This window comes from Ptychodera flava, chromosome 13, assembly GCF_041260155.1.
Source record: "Ptychodera flava strain L36383 chromosome 13, AS_Pfla_20210202, whole genome shotgun sequence".
Taxonomy (NCBI): Eukaryota; Metazoa; Hemichordata; class Enteropneusta; family Ptychoderidae; genus Ptychodera; species Ptychodera flava.
The window spans coordinates 22,803,112-22,824,565 of record NC_091940.1 but is presented as its reverse complement, the minus strand read 5'-3'; the positions used below and the strand labels follow the sequence as shown (position 1 = coordinate 22,824,565).

Sequence of the window (21,454 nt, the reverse complement as noted above, 5' to 3'; positions counted from 1 at the left end):
GTTAATCCCCCTGTATGACCTTTGGCGGGTTTTAACATTTAAATGAAAGCGATGTTTTGAAGGTGTGTCTACGTCGTAAACATCAAGGCGTGCAATGGATGGCAGGTAAACGTAATTGAAAGAGAGATATCCATCTTTGAATGTTGGCATCAGACAAAAGATCAGTTTAAAGCTCTCAGTCGACATACATGTACCTAATACCCTGTCTGCCCTCGTCTGTGGTCTGTAAGTATTAACTTAAAATACTGACAAAACTTTCTCAGTGAAGATCGAAATGCACCGTATGTTGTATGTTACAATGCAAGCAGTTTCAAGTCAGACAATCCCTTTGTGTACAAATCTGACACCTATTCACTGAGCGAAGGTCCGTGACTGTCTTGGTAATGACCAGACATATCTTTTTCAGCGTGCCAATAGAAATCTGAGTGGAATCTCAGTAATATTTAATGTGAAAGTCTGTAATATTTGTATTCAATTTGGATTTATTGACGCACACTGTTCATGTGCATTTAAGTATATACCAACGTAAGTGTATGGTATACATTCTTCACTTACGAGTTGTTTCATGATAAGACAGCATTTGATTAAAGGTCTGGTGAAATGGTCCCGTTCGTGTGACTGAATATCTTCCAGTGGGTCAATACTATTACACTCGCAACAGAATTGCAACCTAAAAGTACGCGCAAGTGTTAGTTTTTTTGATATTTCTATGCGCGGCTTTCATGGGGTCATTTTGCGACACTCAGGTCACGCCCATAGCGGGGATAATGGTTGGCCGTCTGTGACGTCACAGGTGTGTTCATTTACATCGAATAGCGGTCCAACGCCGCCTTATCTCTGCCCGGTATCCGCTAACAAAACAGTGTTCGCGCTGCCCATTCGCCACGTTGGTCAATGCGAATCGAAATCAGAAGTGGCGAAAAAAAATCGATATTAATTCGCCACAGCGGCGAAACTGATTTTTGTTTAAAAATATGGTAAAATAATGAAAAAAACGTGGGTTTTTTGGTCTTTTGTTTAATCTGCGCTTCTCTCTCGGCGATTCGCAATAACTGTCTACTTCCGTATTATTGCGTTCTTTCCGTCGTACGTTTTTGCAATCGAGCCAAGTCTCGCGAGAGATTTGACGTCATATTAGTCTAGTGTACAGCATGCATAAATGGCTCTCGCGAGAATTCAAACTTAGACACACGCAATCGAGCCCTCGCGATAAATTTGACGTCATTTTGTCTAGTGTACAGCGGGCATAGGAACGCTCGCTCGCGAGAATTGAAACTTTTGCTATACATAGCAGACATACGCATTTTAATCGAGGCAACAAGGTTCGGTGTTGCAGTTGATTTACATTGCGGTCTAGATAATCTGTGTTGTGCATTTTAATCACGGTCTTAAACATTCCATGTTGCGGTCGATTTGCATCGCGGTCCTCGTGGTCCGGTATTCCCCGTTGTTCTTCAATTTAATTGCCGTCCCAACGACGCGTTCCGTGTTGCTGTCGATTTGTATCATGGAGGACTCTACGTCCATGATTTGTATCGCGATCTCTACGTTCCGTGTTGTTGTTCGTTTCAATGGTAGTCTCAACCACAGCCCCTCCGTGTCTCAACATTCAGTGTTGCTGTTCATGCAGCTGATTTGCATCGTGGTCCCAACCTTCCGTGTTGTAGTTGTAGTGCATTTTAATCACGGTCCCATTTACGTTTTAAGTTACTGTCGATTTGCATTGCGGTCCCGACGTTCCGTGTTCCGTGTTGTACACAATGCAAGTGCATTTTAATGGCAGTCACAACGTTCAGTGTTGGTGTTCATGCAGTTGATTTGCATTGCGGTCCCAACCTTCTGTGTAGCGAGTAGCGAGGCAGGATAAGCCGAGGGACCGTGGCCCCGGGACCGTGGCCGATCGTACGAACCAGCAGAGACAAGCACATTATGGTTCAAACACTCAACACTTGACGGGAACTTGAAAAAGTTTACAGTTGAGCCGTTCATGTTCTTGCCGCTGTCACCACAGGGAACTTAGTAATCTTGTTGTTGTTGTTGTTGTTGTTGTTGTTGATGGTGGTGATGATGATGTTGACGATAATAAAAAATATTAAAAAACAAGAGATTTTATTTAAGATTGGCACAGAGCACTGAGAAAACACAATTATTATTTCATGCCTCCCCTCAGTATCATGGTGATCTCTGTAGTATAATAACAAACCTGTAGGTAATTGTCACTTGTGATGATTGTTTATAAACATTCCATTATCACTTTTTCTGCTCCAGAGGTGTACATGTCAATCAGGACCCAGATTTACATATACTGGTCAATAACATTGCAATGTGCACATGTATGATATATATAGGTACTTTGTTTCCCAGTAAGCTTTCAGAAGAAGAACAAGAAACTAGAGTTGATATTATAAAAATTTGTGAAAAATTCATCAAAAAGATACAGCTACACTGCAGCCAAAATTTCATTGGAAGCTGTCATTATTTACAGCCTAAGGGGGGGTGGGGGGTGGGGTGGGGGGTGGGGTGGGATGTTGGAGGAATTTTGTCGGAAACTCTAAAATTTCAAGTACCCGCCCCCCCCCAAACCATGATGAACTTGAGTAACCCCCCTCTCTTACATGGAAATTTTGACTGACCCCCTCCCCCTCACTTTTGAAACCTTAAATTTCAATACATGTATTTTATATAATTTACATAAATACAGCAATAGTAAAGACCATTCAAATCCTAGTGTACCCTGCTAGATAATCATTGTTTATCTCATGACGGTTGAAAAAGGTGAAACCAACAAAATGAAATTCAAAGTCACAACAAAACATAGATGTCAAAGGTCACACTATAACCAGTATACAACCACATACAGTATTGTTTAATATGGATGGGTATCATAACAGGGTCCTCACTGGGATATCTGATAGGGTAGACTTTGAAAGTACTGATTGAAGAACATGCGGAAGGCTGATGGGGAAAGTGTCCGACGGGCTTGCTCATCTCCCTTGCATGGAAAAATTTGAGAAATTGTAGTGTGCATTGGTACAGTTTGGCGTAATCTCAGAGGTGTTTTCAATGTGTAATTTTACTGAGTAAAAATTTTAGAAATTGATGTGTGAAGTGGTGCAATCTGAGAGGTACGTGTTTCAATACATTTTGCACCAACGTTTCAATACATTTTGCACCAAAAATTGAGTAACCGCCTTCTTTCTCTCAACATTTTGAGTAACCCCCCCCCTATAGCTTTCAATATTTTGAGTGACCCCCTTCATATTCCTCTGACCCCCGGCTGTAAACAATGATGGCTTCCAAGGAGATATATCTTCAAGCTTGTGCGATATGGATTTCAGGCAATGTCAACTTGTGGACAGGGTACAGAGATTTATGTTGCAGATTATTGCAAATTGGACTAACTCGTGAATACAGTACATGAAGTCCCATTCCATTATCAAGAGCAAAAGCTGAAAACTACATCTGAAGCTTGCTTTGGAGCAATATATATATATGCCGAACATGCAAAGTATTATCACTTCACACAACAAATCAGTACTTGCCAAGGAAATGGAAAGCAAGAACACAACCGCCACCATCGCCAATAAAGAATGCAACTGCAGACAAAAGAGCAAATGCCCATTGCCAGGAAAATGCCCTCACCGAGGGCGTGGTTTACCAAGCAACGGTCACCAGAGAAGACAACAACACACACGCAACATACATCGGCCTGACGGAGACTCCATTCAAAACAAGATATAATAACCACATGCTATCATTCCGCAACACAAAATACAGAAACAGCACCGAACTGAGCAAGCACATCTGGTCACTGAAAGATGCAAAGACAGAATACAGGATTGACTGGAAAATAATAAAGCAATGCAATCCATACTCCAACGTCACAAAAAAATGCAATCTGTGCCTCCACGAGAAATTCATACTCCTCAGATATCCAGAAATGTGCTCCCTCAACAATAGAAACGAATTATATCGACCTGCAGACACAGGAGAAAATTTCTCTTGTGCAGTCACTAATTATTCAACCATTTGCAACAAACAGGTGCCAACAAAAACAAAACAAAAGAAATCGTTCCCGCTAAAGTTTCAGTCGATCACAGCCACCCGATGAGTGTAGGCAGCTCTGCAGCCTATACGAAACAAATTTGTAGTGGAAATGTAATATTTTAGATTATCCTGATCAACTCAGTTGTGTATTTAGCTCTACTCTAGTATTGAGCACTCTACTCCAGCTGATCTTGAACTAAACAAGTATATATATATATATATATATATATATATATATATATATATATATATATATATATATATATATATATATATTATATATATATATATAGTCGCTTGAGGGCGCTTGTAGAGTATTCCTCGTGGTGCCGATGGACGGAATTCTCTCTCAAAATTTCTCAACGTTACGGGAGAAATTTTGTTAAATTTGTTCTGCTAGACTATCTTGAAGTGTGTTGGCCGGCAACTGGTGGTTTCTTTTGCCGAAATACGATAACATGCTCGTTAAAATGGCATGTAAAGATCACGATGCTCGTTCGTCTCAGTCCTCTGCTCAAGATGGCTTCCTCACGTGTGCGTATACGTGTACAGTGATGACTCTGGTGGTACGTGTTGAGCGCGAGCTTCGAAGTTGGAAAGTTGTGGGTATACTACTCCTCCTTTTGTTGTTATCCGGTGACGTTGAGTTAAACCCCGGTCCAAGGAAGTCGACGAGAGGGCCCAACAGAGAAGCATCACCGAAGCCCTGAAAATAAATCAAGTGACGTTACTAGTACACCAGTCTCCGGTGAGTTGAGCGATGATAGTGACGGCAGCCATGTTGCGTCCGACAACACTGCAAACGGTAGTACCGCCTGTACACTGAGCGATGTAATGGCTGAAATAAGAGGTTTGAGGAAAGAAATATCTACTCAAATAAAGACAGTAGATGACAGAGTACGAAAGTTAACAGGTGAAGTTATAGAATTGCGTGGTGGAGTGCGAGAAAATAGCGAAGCCATGGCTAAATTGTCAGAAGAAAACGAAGGGTTACGTTACAGGCTTGGTAAATGGAATATGAATTGGATAAAACTCAGGCACAAATGAAACGAAACAATTTGATTATTTACGGAGTTGAGCAAGCTGGGGAAGAACCTTGGTCGCTTACTGAGCAGATTTTGACAGACTTTATTAAAGAAAAGCTGCAAATCGAAGAGGCTCCGGACTTTGAACGTGTACATCGCCTCATATACGCCCGCAGCCACCCGCAACCAATTATAGCGAAGTTTTCCAGCTTCAAGCAGCGAGAGAAAATTCTACGAGCGGCATACAGACTTAAAGGATCTGATTATCGCATTGGAGAAGATTACACTCCACGGGTGAGGGAAATACGAAGGAAACTAAGCAAGTACGCAGAAGAAGCTCGTACAGAAGGAAATCAGTAAAATTTGTATATGATAAACTGAAAGTAAATGGTGTAATATATGTATACGATGAGTTTACCAAAAGGTCCGTCCTTTACACCCTGTTGACGAACACAAAGCAGAGCCGACTAGGGTTTTGGCCACGGCCAGAGTAATGTATCCAGGGTTTTCAGTAGCACAACTTCAGAAGAAAGTATTAAGCTGACTTTGCTCATTTGAAATTTCTAGTTTGGAATGTAAATGGCTTGCTGGAAAAACTTGGTAATGCTGATTTTCGTGAATATATCCAACAATTTGATTTTATATGTCTGACAGAAACATGGCTTTCAAAGCAAGATAAGATTTCTTTCGATGGTTATAAGAATATTCAGGCTCCTGGAGTAAAGAAAAGTAATTACGGGAGAGCCTCTGGTGGTATATTAATTTTCTTTCGTGAAAATAACAGCTGTGGTTTTGAACTTAAACCTCTCTCGTGTACATCTACAAATATAGTTTGGTCTGTACTTACGAAAAACAACAACCCACGTTTATTGATTGCTGGAGTGTACCGTCCTCCAGAGGGTTCAAAATTTGCAGATAAGAGTTTCTTTGACAATTTAGAGTCTGATCTGATAAAGTATACTACTCATTACAATTGTGATGTAATTATTGCAGGAGATTTTAATGGGAGAATTGGTAATATTTCAGAAAGTATTGAGTTTGATTCAGATTATCTCCCAATTGATGATTCAGTAAATTGTAATTATCAGTTACCACCTAGAACTTCACAGGATAACGTGGTAAATAATTATGGTGCACAACTTTTGGAATTTTGCTCTAGGGTAGATATTGCTGTTGTAAATGGTAGGTTATGTCAAGACAAAGGAGTTGGTATCTTACATATGTATCCAGTATTGGGACCTGTGTAAATGATTATGTTCTCACCACAGCAAATATGTTTTGTAATTTTTTGGAATTTAAAGTTGATGACCGTATTGAGTCAGATCACTTACCTTTATGTTTTGACCTCACTTTTCTGGTTCACACAGTCCATGTCTCTTCTGGCACAAATACTCATAACAGTAATTTCTCGAGACTGAAATGGGTTCCAGAGAAAAAGACCAATATTATGATAATTTCAATACAGATAATGTGGAGCACATGTGTCAAACTTTCTATGAGTGTATTGCATGTGAAAATTTTGAAAGTGCAGCTGATTGTCTCTGTAAAATTATATATTCTTGCAGCAAGGAAATGAAATTTAAGCATACACAATATACAGGTAATAGACAGAATCCTTGGTTTGACAAGGAGTGTTTGAATACAAAGAGGGAAGTCTATAGTTCTTTGAATAATTTCAGAAAATTTCGTAGCCAGGATAGTTTGAATCGTTATATTCAGATGAAAGCTGACTATAGACGCTTGTTACGCAGTAAAAAGTCCTCGTATCAAAAACAGAAACGTGAAGAATTAGAATTTTTAGCTATGCAGCCAAACTCAAAATTGTTTTGGCAGAAATTGAGTCAAAGTTCAACTGGTATCTCAAGTAATATTACAAGGGAAGAGTGGCATACTTATTTCAGTGCCTTGTTCAATCCAGAACAAATGGAAGTAGAGGGTGTGGAAGAGTTCTATACTTCTGTCCAGGACTTTGTAGAGCAGCTTAATTTTGATGATTTCAGTGATGTAGATATTGACTGCTCTGAATTAAACTGTCCTATAGATATGAATGAAATCAAAAATAGTGTAAATAAGTTGAAAAATAACAAAGCTCCTGGAACAGATGGTATTCCTTTGGAATTTTGGAAATATGCACCCCAGGAAATGTATGATATGCTCTGTGTTCTTTTCAATGGAATTTTGGACAAAGGTGTTTTTCCCAAACAATGGGCAGTAGGCCTAATTAGTCCGATTCATAAAAAAGGTTGTAAAGATATTCCAGGTAATTATCGTGGTATAATGCTCTTAAATGCAATCAGCAAAATCTATACATATATTATGACAGAAAGGCTCCAAAGTTGGTTTGACAAATACAGTAAGTTGGTGGAAGCGCAAAGTGGTTTTCGAAAACAGAGAAGTACCATTGATAATGTTTTTATTTTACGTACTCTTATTGAAAAATATGTATCGTTTCTACTGTGCTTTCATAGACTTTGAAAAGGCTTTTGATAGGATTCACCATTATTCATTATTTTATAAACTGGCCAAGAAAGGGATAAGGGGCAATTTTTTTTTTTTTTTTTTTTTTCATCTCTTTACTCTATGTATTCACATGTGAAAGCTTCTGTAAAATCTCCCCAAGGTATAAGTGATTTCTTTGAAATCAGTACTGGTGTACAACAGGGATCTGTCATTTCTCCACTTTTGTTTTGTTTTATATTAATGACTTAGAAGAAGCATTGAAATATGGTACAGAAACTGTTGTGTACTCTTATACGTTAAAGCTTCTGTATTTGTTGTATGCTGATGATCTGTCTCTTTTTAGTAGCACCCCTAATGGTTTGCAGCGACTCCTTAACCGTCTTTATGATTATTGTAAACGTTGGAGATTGACAGTAAACCTGGTAAAAGCAAAATAATTGTGTTTCGAAAAGGAGGTCGCCTAAAAAAGACCGAGAAATGGTACTGGGGATGTAAAGAAATTGAAGTAGTTTCAAAGTATAACTATTTAGGGGTCATTCTTTCAAGTTCAGGTGTCTGGTATCAGGCACAAAAATACATTGCAGATCAAGCCAGGAAGGCTTTGTACAATCTTGAGAGCACTTTATACAGATTTGATGGGCTTCATCCCAACATTGCATTTCACATATTTGATTGTAAGATACTTCCTATCCTTCTTTATGGTGGTGCTATTTGGGGGACACGAGATTGTGTCGATGTTGAAAAAATCCAGCATAAATTCTGCAAATTTCTGTTAGGTGTAAATGTGAACACAACAAACTCTGCTGTAAGAGGAGAATTGGGAAGATATCCCATTAAAACTTACCTTGATATGGAAATTTTACGTTATTGGATAAGATGTCTTCACCCTGAATGCCCTGAAATTGTCTATGATTGTTACAAGTACCAGTATGATCGAGCAGAAAAAAGTGTAAACTGTTGGGCTTTATATGTAAAACATTTGTTGTATAAATATGGTTTTGGTGACTTCTGGATAAATCAGCAAACAATCGATTGTACTTATTTACTTCAACAGTTTAAAGAAAGGTGTTGTGATATCGCAATGCAAGAATGGCAATCAGAGATAGAGAGTAGCTGTAGTCTCCGTACATATGTAAATTTTAAAAATGCTTTTAAATGTGAGAAATATCTTAAATGTATTCAGACTACTGTATATCGCAAGGCTTTAGCCCGTCTTCGGGTATCATCCCATAATCTTCTAGTTCAAAAAGGAAGAGAACTTGGAATTCCACTTCATGATAGATTGTGTCCATTTAATTGTAATTGTATAGAAGACGAATTTCACTTTGTCCTGGTCTGTACTCAATATGAAAATCTCAGAGCCCGTTTCATTCCTCAATTTTACTACACACCTGCTATAAAATGGAAATTTAGTCGATTATTACAATCAGAAAATGAGAGCATCTTGGAAAATCTAGCAAAATATGTATTCCATGCTTCTAAACAACGTCAGCGTCTGCTTGGCAATGGAAACTAGAAATGTAACTTTGTCTGAAACCTCAAGTGACTGTAACTTTTCAATATGAAAATTGTACATTAAGGCCGGTGGCCTATAGTACTGAATAAATATGATGATGATGATGTATATATATATATATAATATATATATATATATATATATATATATATATATATATATATATATATATATATATATATATATATATATATATATATATATATCACCTTTCGTTTTACCTATGTCGCCGGGGGTAGGGGTGGTGAGGGGTCACCCTGTTTTCAAAATCAGCCACCTCATGACGTCCGCAAAAAATTATCCACTCCCCAGGCCGAAGAAGACCAGCCCCGTAGGACTTCAACGGCGCCTTTCTACATGCATGAAGTGGTGGGCTGCGATATATGTGTTTACGAATTCTACACGTTGGGCGCCCCGATGTTATTACAGTAATGGACTCAATAGAAATTATTGGGAGGGCCGGTGTTTTTCAAAATGATGCGGTGCATAAAACAGTGACCTTTCAAGAGTGTTTTCAAGGAAAACAAAGTGACCTTCCCCAATTTTCATGCGCAACTGAAACTGTTTACTGATTTATAGGTCAAGTAGTAATATCTAGGTTAAAGGTCACTCTGGTCACGTGACGTTTGTCAAAAAACGTCTAATACTTATCCCTCTCCACTTAAAATCAGACTTCTGGCTCTATCGGCTAACCTTGAATTAGATATGTGCATAATTAATGGTGTACAGGATGATGTAAGGGTAAAAGGTCAGGGACAACCCCAAAATTTTGGAGTGCAATTTGGTTCCATACCAGTCATTCTTCAATAGACACTAGCCCTCTAGGAATCTTATATTGGATGAGATAAAGTCATAGCTCAGTTAGCTGCTGAGATGTAGGGCAGGTCAAAGGTCATAGAAAATTCGGAAAAATGATACTGTAAATCTTCTCTTGACAGGACCTGTGATCTTGAAATTTGGCACATAGACACCTGGCTGTATGATCTACAAACAATTTGTAGAGAAACTTCCTTTTTAATTTTGATGCGAACAAGGTCAGTTTTCAAGTTAAAATCCACAATGGCCTCAAAAGAAAGGGTCTAAATATTATTGAAATGGATTGTGACATATAGGGAAGGGGTCACTGTGTGGTCGATGCAGCGCTTCACCCAAAACTATCAATTCATAATACATTGGAATCTATAGGGCAATCTATTATCAATTTTACATACAAAATAAGCTGTATGTGTACATTTATATATGTTTGATAATTTATGTCAATGTACTCTGCTTAAACTAGGAGGTAAAAACTACATGTGTGTACAAGAAATTTTGATTTTTTGGATTCATTTTTCCAATATCTGTGCATAGGTGTTTGATAATATGATATAAAACCATTTGGTAGAAATAGGATGGTTACAAGTACATATGTGTACAAGAAATTTGATTTTGGAAATTCCGACTGAAATGTTGATTCACTGTACATTGTAGTATATGAGGAAAATATGAACACTTTTTCCAATACAAAACTAGCTAAATCTGTGTATTTATAGACACTATATAATTGATATTAATGTGCTTTTATTTGACAAGGGTGGTTACAGCTGCATTTGATTTTGAAATTTCACTGAAATATTAATTCACTATACAATGTTATGTGTGAGGAAACTATGAATAATATTTTCCAAATACAAAACTAGCTAAATCTGTGTATTTATAAATGTAGACGCTTGATTATTGATATCTCTATATACTTGATTAACGTCATGTATTATTATAGTCACCCCGACAATTACTTATAGATCCTTCTTGTATATTACCATGTTACCTTGCAGGTGACTAATAAACTCATCCAAAATGTCAGTATCTGGAAAGAGCTACCTGCATGCAGCATCAAGTATTCCATTACTGGGAAATCATTGTGCGATGCACTTGACCAGTCAGCTGCTGAGTTCCCTGATAGAGAGGCGTTTGTCTTTACTTCGAAATCTACAAAACAACGTATCACCTTCAAGCAACTGCGAGAGGATGTCATCTGTTTAGCTGCTGGTTTAGTTCACTTAGGTCTGAAGCCAGGTGAACGTGTTGGCATCTGGGCAGAGAATTGTTACGAATGGATCACGTCATTTTATGCGATGGCCTATGCAAAGCTCGTTTGCGTCCGTCTGGTAGTTGGTTTCAATGAGGTATTCTTCGAACATCTGGTGAACAAAACCAAAATGGCAGCTTTAATTATCGGGCCTGGTGATCAAGAAAGAGTTCTGTCGAATGTCGCACCTGAGTTATCAAGTGAAACAAAAGAACGTGACGTAGGTAAAGAAACAACCCTTCGTACTGTGATTCGTCTTGGCATTGAGAGAAAGCCAGGAATGATTTGCTATGAAGAAGTGATGAAGATGGGAAATGACGAAGACTTTAGACGAGTTGGACAATTACGAGAAACCGTTGATCCTGATGACGAAATGACGATGTTAACAACCTCCGGCAGTACAGGCTTACAAAAGGTGGTGGTGAGATCACATAGAATTTCTCTTGAGAATGTACATGTATGCAGTCGACACTGGGCACAAATAGCGGGGACAGACATATGCTATATGTCAATGAACATGTTCTCGCATGCAAGTGGGGAACTGTCCTTGGTTGCAGGCGTGAGCCATGGCTTCACAGTTATAGTGCCAGATTCAAATTCTGACACGGAAAGCCTTGTAAATTTTATCAGGGAAGAACGTGTTACAGTAGCTGCTCTATCATACACATTTGTCTTAGATTTTCTTAGGTATGTGGATGTGGACAAACTCAATAATAGTTGTCTGAAGTACGTCTTCACCAGTAGCAACCTTGCTCCAGCTGAAACTTTGGAAAGGGCCAGGAAGGAGTTAAACTTGAATATCTACACAGTACTAGGAACTACAGAATTGGGGCATGTAACTCTCAGCAACAATCCTGAGAAATTCTGGAAAATCGGATACCCTATAGATCATTTTGAAGTCAAGATAATTAATGACGACGGTAAGATCGTACCACGTGGTATGGTTGGCAAACTGTGTGCCCGGTCACCGTACACAATGCTGAGATATGAGGACGATGAAGAGCAAACAAAATCAGCCATAGATGAAAGCGGCTGGTATCGCACAGGCGACATGTGTAAAATGGAAGAAGATGGATGCCTTGACATCATTGGGCGAAAGAGCGATATCATCATTAAAGACGCAGGAAATATTTATCCTGTTGAAGTCGACCACGTTCTTGTCAGACATCCAAAGGTCAAATTATCAAGAACTATCGGTGTACCAGATCAGCGATTCATAGAAGAGGTCTGTGCCTGTGTCTGTCTTGAAGAAGGAGAAGAGGTAACAGTAGAAGAACTTTTGCAGTTTGCGCGGCGATTTTTGCCAGAATTTCACGTGCCAAAATATATCTTGTTCGTCGACTCCATTCCATGTGGTCCAACGGGTAAAGTGCGCATTCAAGAACTTCAAGCAAAGGCTAAGACGATGTTTGGAATTTAGGCGAATGTACTAATTTTTGCAGCAAGGCTTGTTAGTGACTATTGCTGTTTGTGTTAAATTGGAGGTACACGTTAAGGCATGCTTTCAACCACTTACCTCGGGTCTGGAAGATGGAAAGAGTGGTTCATAAGATTTGAACGTGGCTTGCACACAATAAACGTTTCTGTAAGCACAATCATATAATTTGCAGACCAATCAACTATAATCAGTCTATTAAATAAGTGAATACCTATTCAAAGAAGTTTGTCAGATGTTTGCCCATGTCAATCACATCAAAACTATATTAACTGTAATGCACTCCTGTATGGTTTGTCATCAGCATTTGTTCTGACTTCCACTTCAGCGTGATCAGGATTTTGCAGCTACAATCGTGTCTCGCTCTCGGAAAAAAAACGGTTCCCAAGGAATTACACTGGTTGATCGTTCACTACAGGATCCAGGACGCAAAGTCCTTTTCATCACCTGTAAAGAGTCGAACAACAATGCTCCTGTCTACATATCTGACCTAATCCGCTTCAAAGTTTATCCAGAGCCCTTCCCTGTAATATCACAATTATATTGCATGTACCACGGAGTAAGAGGAAAACTTGAGCGGTCGTGCTTTCTCCTGCACTTCCCTCCTTGCCTGAAACGTCCCAGAACAAGAAGTGTACCAGTCACTCAGTCTAAATATTTTTAAGAAGAACATCAAAACTCATCTTTTTAGAACAGCATACTAAACAACGCTGTTCTGCCTCCGTTATGCGATATTAAACACTACCACCTTTTTTATTTCGAGCATAGAAATGAATTTGATTGATTTAATGATTGATTGATTGATCGATAGATAGATAGATCGATAGATTGATTCATTGATAGCGAAGCTGAGTAAGTAACATTTATTTAACGTACATAAGACTTGAAGGTCTCTGTGCACTGAAGGCAACTCTCAAATTTTTCTACGTAGTGTATAAGAAAGGAAGAAAGGTGTTCATATTTGTATTCATAGCTGCTCTTTTTATCTCCTGAGTCAGTGATTGTAAATAAGGAGTTGTTATCTAGTCCATTCACACTAATGTGATGTCAACAGTCTTTAATTTTCGTATGTATGACACTCCATAATGTAATTAAATAGATTCAAGCTAAACATTTTGAAGATCTATAACAATTCGGTCCCAAACTAAAAATCTTAAGTAATATCGTATATTTTGCAAGAATAGACTGAGTGAGAAAACTAGGATTCCTTTCTTTACGGTAGTCTTTTAAAATGGGTCAAGATGGGGACAGGATGTTCTCTTGTAATGGAAGTTTTTACAAGCAAGGGTGAAATGGACATGCAAAGGATTTTTGTATCATACGGGCACGAATTAAGTCATCAGACTACAGTTTATCCACAAGATATGAACCGAAAATGTTCCCGTGTTTCAGTATATTGCAGTTGTCAGTAAATTTAGTCCTTTGCCACACGTTTTCATTTGTTGCATAGCAAGTGTTATTGCCTTTAGTCATGTTTTTCAAGCTCTATATACCAACAATTAAAGCTCATTAAACTATGCAATTATGAATTAGCTGACGCGAAAATTTAAAATGTCTTTCACGGTTGTATAACTGTATAACGTTGTCATCAATATACATAGTACTGTCACGATCAACTATGGTCAGGCCCTTTAGTAAAATCTGCCTAACTTGGAATTTTCATTTCAAATGCAAATTATCGATTAGCTGGCACGAAAATGTAAATTCTCTTCCACTAATACGGTATCATTGTCTCATCCATAGTTACTTTCATAAATTTTGCTAGAGTTCTTCCAGTTTTATGTCGCTAATAAGAAAATTCGTCAATTATGCTAAATTAGACATTAGCTGAATGCTCAATGACTTTCAATAAGGTTGTATCATAGTATCTTCACTTTACATAGCAAATTTCGTCAACTATGATCAAGAAATTCCAGATATATATCCCTAATTAGAAATGTTTATCAAAAATCAAATTAGCAATTAGCTGATCACTAATGCTAAGCGATTTTCAATAATATTATATCAAAGTATCTTCAATTTCGATAGGCAGTTTCGTTGACTTTGATCAAATCAATCCATATATATCCCTAATTAGGAAAGTTCGTTATGCAAATCAGTAATTAGCTAAAGAAAATGCTAAATGATGTTCATTGATATTGTATCGTCAATGTACCTAGCAAATTTTGTTAACTTTGATCAATACGATCCAAATATATATCCCCGATTAGAAATGTTCATTAAACATGGAAATTGTTAATTAGATGATCAAATCTCCTGACAACTTTCATAGATGTTATAATCTCAGTATCTTCAATGTACATAGCAAGTTTCGTCAACTTTGATTAATCCATTCCAGATATATATCCCTAATTAGAAAAGTTTATTAAAAACAAATTAGCAATTAGCTGATCACTAATGCTAAGCGATTTTCAATAATATAATATCAAAGTATCTTCAATTTCGATAGGCAGTTTAGTTGACTTTGATCAAATCAATCCATATATATCCTTAATTAGCAAGTTCGTTATATATGCAAATCAGTAATTAGCTAAAGAAAATGCTAAATGACATTCATTGATATTGTATCGTCAATGTACCTAGCAAATTTTGTTACTTTGATCAATACGATCCAAATATATATCCCCGATTAGAAATGCTCATGAAACATGGAAATTGTTAAATGGATGATCAAATCTCCTGACAACTTTCATAGATGTTATAATCTCAGTATCTTCAATGTACATAGCAAGTTTCGTCAACTTGATTAATCCATTCCAGTATATATCCCTAATTAGGAATGTTAATTAGTTATGCAAATTTTTAGTTAGGTGACCTCAAATTACAATTACTTAACACGTTTACTCATGTTATATCGTAGTATCGTCAATGTACATAGAACGTTTTTTCAACTTTGATCGATACAATCAAGACAGATATATATCCCCAATTACAAAGTTAAATATACAAACTAGTAATTAGCCAATATCAAATGGCGAACGCTTTTCAATTATATTATATCATAGTACTTTCGATGAGAAAATAGAAAGTTTGGTCGATTTTGATCGTACAGATATATATCCGTAATTAGGAACGTTTGTCAAATATGGAAATTAGTAATTAGCTTTAGTACAAATTAATTAATGTTATATCGACAATGACCATAGCAAGTTTATTAACTTTCATTAATTCATTACAGATATATTTCCCGAATTAGGAATGTTCATGATATATGAAAATTTGTAATCAGCATAGCTCAAACTCTTAAACGATTTTCATTCATGTTTTATCGTAGTATCCTCAATATACATAGCAAGTTTCGTCAACTTTGATGATGTTGATCCACATATTTATACCTGATCAGGAAAGTAAGCAATTAACTTTAATGTTACCTTAATATCTTTCATGGCTGATATATCCTAATGTGATCAACATTTGTAGCAAATCTCATCATATTTTCTGCAGCCGTTCTCAGTATATATCCTTTTTTACTAAATTTAAATCATTAGTTATGCAAATATGCACAAGTGTGCCAGCCACACTCACCATAAAGTAATCAGTTTTTGCAATTTCTAAACCGAATGTATGTACTATAAATTTCATTCAATCCTGTCAGCCGTTCTTGAGACATCAAGCCAACAGGCAGACACGCACACCGACACACAAACAGAGGTGTGAAATTAGCTTAAGTGTGTGAACACGTGAGCTAAAAATAAAAAAAAACGACAGTATAATCCTTGCTACAATAAATTTAGCTTTCAAATTGTACACAAAAAACAATGTTGTAATCGTATAGTCGTTTTCGTGATGTAAATGGTCAATAAAATTCTTTTCTGAATATGCCATTCAGACGTGCATAGTTTCTTGTTGAATGTTGTACACTTCTGCGCCCGAAATTGACGTACTGAAGACCGTGGTGTAAATATTTTATGACTTCTAAGGGATCATGTTTTAATGCTACTGATTAGATATTGCTAGTAGAAATCAATATGAAACCTTATGTTCCTGGATCAAAAGCTATTATAGACCATACTGTTATGGCTGTTCAATCTTTGAAATTTTCAGTGGAGGGTGATAATTCAGAAATAGCCAGAATGATTAAAGGTATCAGGTTTTGTCAAAAAGTAGTTTAGAAATACCGGTAGGGGTAATTTAGTCCTAGACTTTGTTGATTCCTTCAAGTAAACAAGAATAGTATACACTGTCCTGGTAGGACATTGTATCATTCTGAAATTGGGAAGTAGTATCGCGGGGGTTGTTATGTACTTTCATCTGCTTCAAGGTGTTTCTTTCACATTGCATCTTTGGGCTCTGTGTTTTGAATACAGGGTTTCTGCTGTACCATTTTCACACTGTTTCTTCTTAATGAGTACTCGGCCAGTTAGCGTTTGGTGATGTGATCGCTATAATGTTATACGTGCATCAGTGTATACAATTAGGTAATCATCAAATTTATGCCAAGCTGACCTTTTGTGTTGGTTAATTTAGTATCGACATTAAGGTGACGTAGGAAGAACTGCGAATTAGGAAACTCCGCGGCTGCTCAATGTTATTCAGAATGATAGTAAGACATGGCACAAGAACATGTTCGCAATGAATGAGCTCATGGACTTAGACAGCAGAGATGCAATATGTGTGTCATGACAATTAGGCCATGGACTAGAGGGGATCTACCCGCAACCCCTCCCCCCCCCACAGATAACAAAGCTGTATTTTTCAGAAGCCTTGGGATCCTTAGAATACGAAATGGAATTTTAACAGAAAAAATATAGGGATGCAATAGCTGTTACGGTCATCTTTTGAAGGGTACCGCAGAATCACGATTTTGTGACCCACAAGCATTTTCGTCAAATCTGTCTTCTTGTAAGTCATCTGCGGAGCTTGTTTTTTAAGTAACCTCACATGTTTGGTATCATTAGAAAGGCAATTTATTTTTCTTTAAGGTGACATTGTACTGTGCAATATCTTCTACAGTTTTGTGAAATGTGACCATAACTTACCCCATACCCAAAAGTTTAACATCGCAAATTACAGTAAATCTCAAAGTCTAACAATTTTTAAGGTAGGCATAATACACACAAAATGCAATGCTCTTTATGAAATCTGTTTTATTTGGTATAGAGGTACATGTCAGAAATTTGAAATAGACTTTTAACAGAAAAAGTATTGAGACTCTACAGCTGTAAAAGTCATATTTTGAAGGGTACAGCAAAATCACAGTGTTGCCGACTTGCATGCATATTTATTAAACCTGTCTTCCTATAATTCATCTGCTGAGCTTGTTTTTGAATATAACCTATTTTGTTAGGTATCATTAGAAAGTTAATTAACTAGTCTTTAAAATGACAATATCGTGTATAGTTTTCATAAAATGTGATCGCTATCCACCTGGACTGCTGGCCGCTGCTGATTTGCTATTTTGAAAGTGTCCCATGCCCAACATACTTCAGCAGTGCATGCATGGTGCTCCTGTTTTCATTACAATACACCATTGACGAATTTGTTGGAACAATATCAAATGTCTGTTTCTATCCCTTATTATATCATACCAGTATATTGATGGCGCAAATACAGCGATCTGATTGGTCGGGACGCGAAAAGAACCGTGGCATATTGGCGATTTATCATATACCCATGCCCATATTGCTACATCATAGTGACGTTCAACGTAAAATATCAGCCGTGATATTTCACGGTAAACGTCGAGATATACACGATGAACATCATCAGTTTTAGAGTTTCCCGAACTACATTAGCAGTTTGTTGGTAAACAACGTAAACAACAAAATGGCTGCCGCTCCCCGCCTGCGAAGCAATGTCGCCGACGTAAAAACTTGAAGGGCTTCGAGGAACACGGGTATTTCTGGTTGCAAAATACGGAATTATATTATATCATGCTACCATGCGCCATTCTGATTGGACGAGAGCTCATTCCACCGATGCTAAAATACTGTTTTAGCACTGACAGCAGTGGTAAAACGGGCCCCTAAACCAGCATTTTCGAAAATTTCCCACTCGCTGCATTTGAACGTACCCATCTAAACCATAGACCCTCGCGAAAAACCGAAACAGTCCGCTTTGTTTCAAAGAAAGAATACCGAATTTTGATACACAGATAAAGTGTGGGTCTGTAACTCACCTCTTGGTGAAAATAAGTTGGGATCGATGATAAAATACATCTCTGAAGCAGCACATTTGAGTGTGATGTAGACGAATTATTGCATTGAGGCGACAGCGCCCCGTGCACTTTCTTGATATTGCGGGAATCGAGACGTGATATATCCTACCGCTCTTTAAAATGAAGCTAGTATTCGTTCACACACTAATAAATTGACACTTCCTCACAGTAACGGTATGTCAGATATTCTTTACCAAAGTTTGGGCTGCAACAGACCAGGGTGTCCTAACGATGTAGATCAAGAAGTTCAAAATAAAAATGGGACGACTCCTGGCGACTGCGACAAAATTTGACATCAAATGCTGCGAACAATATCAGCGTCCAGCTCTCGCTGCATCGGGCTACACACACTGTACAACTGTTCGTCACAATTGCAGTAATCGTACGTCTGGATTATTTCAAAACTGCGTGTTTTTCTGTAACTTCACTGTACCACCTCTGAATGTCGCGACGGTCGACGTATACCGTATACGCGTAAGCGGTACAGAATGAGACAAATCTATTTTTAGTATGCCAAAAACCAGGACTATTGTTCATATGTAAATTTACGAAAAAAATGTTACTTTTTCTTTTGATTTGAACTCTTGACCTGTTTTCTGTGTCTGCAGCAGGTATTTTAATGATAGTCTTCGCGTTGCATGCGAATAAAATGCAATGTTGATGAACGTATGCGTATTTATCGTACGATACTGTGTGCGTGTACGTAATCCCAACATAAAAATGCTCGGTCTCGGGCGCAGAATTTCCGACGATCGATCTCTCACACGTCCATTTTCTGCATTTGGGGGTTCAAGTGACGAAAATACTCAAACAAGACAACAAAGACAGGGGGTATACAAAACGAAGACCGAAGATCGAAGACCGAACACCGAAGATCGAAGACCGAAGACCGAAGACCCCTGAATTTGGATTAAAGGCACGATGCACTCTAACCGGCAAGGACGGATCGAACGTTATAGTATTTAGTACGCAGTAATTACGCTGTTTCAGACGTAATACACGCCAAATTACCATCACATCGGAGTCAAACTGAAACACTCGCCTGCGCGACTTGATAACGATGGCGGCTAACATCTCAAACACAATACACGAAGTTCAACCGAAATTAAGCCAATACGGCGAAATATGGCCCTTAAATATCGGAAATATGACAGTTCTTTGATTTGTACTTTTGACTTTGACAGATATGGCAAGCCGCTAGTATTGGTTTCGGATTGTAATTCTCAAATAGGCGCAACTATTTTAAGTTTTAATGTTTCATATAGCCATTTTTGATATAATTGTGAATGAATAACTCTCACCTTGACCAATTGAAACAATCCCGACGAAATATGGACGATTATTACGAAAGATATGCCAGGGTCTTCGTTTTGTACATTTGGACTTGAAAAACGCCCAAAATTAGTAGGTTTTTCTTAAATTACTCCAAAAATATATGTCCAAATTTTGTTTTTGGTACAGAATTGACTTCCTCCCACTATTTGTCAAAAAATAACAAATACTCCTACAATGAATGATCCTTAAATACCGGAGATATCAAGGGTCTTCGTTTTGTACTTTTGACCTTACAGATACGGTAAGCCGATGGCATTCGTTTCTGATTCCGATTCTCAAATAAACGTAACTATTTTAGGTTTTAATGTTTCATATGGCCATTTTTGATATAGTTGTGGATGAATAACTCTCTCCTTGACCAATTGAAATAATCCCGACGAAAAATGGACGATTTTTATGAGAGATATGCCAGGGTCTTCGTTTTGTACATTTGGACTTGAAAAACGCCCAAAATTAGTAGGTTTTTCTTAAATTACTCCAAAAATATATGTCCAAATTTTGTTTTTAGTACAGAATTGACTTCCTCCCACTATTCGTCACAAAATAAACCAATACCTACAATGAATGATCCTTAAATACCGGAGATATCAAGGGTCTTCGTTTTGTACTTTTGACCTTACAGATACGGTAAGCCGATGGCATTCGTTTCTGATTCCGATTCTCAAATAAACGTAACTATTTTAGGTTTTAATGTTTGATATGGCCATTTTTGATATACTTGTGGATGAATAACTCTCTCCTTGACCAATTGAAATAATCCCGACGAAAAATGGACGATTTTTACGAGAGATATGCCAGGGTCTTCGTTTTGTACATTTGGACTTGAAAAACGCCCAAAATTAGTAGGTTTTTCTTAAAGTACTCCAAAAATATACGTCAAAATTTTGTTTTTGGCACGGAATTGACTTCCTCCCACTATTCGTCACAAAATAAACAAATACCTACAATGAATGGTCCTTAAATACCGGAGATATCAAGGGACTTCGTTTTGTACTTTTGACTTTGACAGACTCGGATACGGTATTTGCCGCTGGCATTAGTTTCGGATTCTGATTCTCAAATAAATGCACCTATTTTAGGTTTTAATGTTTCATATGGCCATTTTTGATATACTTGTGGATGAATAACTCTCTCCTTGACCAATTGAAATAATTCCGACGAAAAATGGACGATTTTTACGAGAGATATGCCAGGGTCTTCGTTTTGTACATTTGGACTTGAAAAACGCCCAAAATTAGTAGGTTTTTCTTAAAGTACTCCAAAAATATACGTCTAAATTTTGTTTTTGGCACGGAATTGACTTCCTCCCACTATTCGTCACAAAATAAACCAATACCGACAATAAAGTGCCCTTAAATACCGGAGATATCAAGGGACTTCGTTTTGTACTTTTGACTTTGACAGACTCGGA

At 37.5% G+C, this 21,454-nt stretch overlaps 1 protein-coding gene and 1 long non-coding RNA gene across 3 annotated transcripts; one reads left to right on the top strand and one right to left on the bottom strand.

The window, feature by feature from the left end:
* Positions 1-4,344: 4,344 nt before the first annotated feature.
* On the bottom strand, positions 4,345-9,144 carry LOC139147853 (uncharacterized). 2 transcript variants are annotated; one of them, XR_011555816.1, is made up of 4 exons: positions 8,377-9,144; positions 6,965-7,107; positions 6,404-6,486; positions 4,345-4,753 (listed from the first exon to the last, which is right to left on the bottom strand). It is a non-coding gene; the product is annotated as an uncharacterized lncRNA (long non-coding RNA). The 2 variants fall into 2 exon arrangements; XR_011555815.1 differs by lacking the exon at positions 8,377-9,144 and having other exon boundaries at positions 6,965-7,506.
* Positions 9,145-9,753: 609 nt separating this feature from the next.
* On the top strand, positions 9,754-12,536 carry LOC139148509 (medium-chain acyl-CoA ligase ACSF2, mitochondrial-like). Its single transcript, XM_070720000.1, has 2 exons — positions 9,754-9,783; positions 10,863-12,536. The coding sequence occupies exons 1-2, from the start codon at positions 9,754-9,756 to the stop codon at positions 12,534-12,536; spliced, it is 1,704 nt and encodes a 567-aa protein (XP_070576101.1).
* The last annotated feature ends 8,918 nt before the right edge of the window (positions 12,537-21,454 follow it).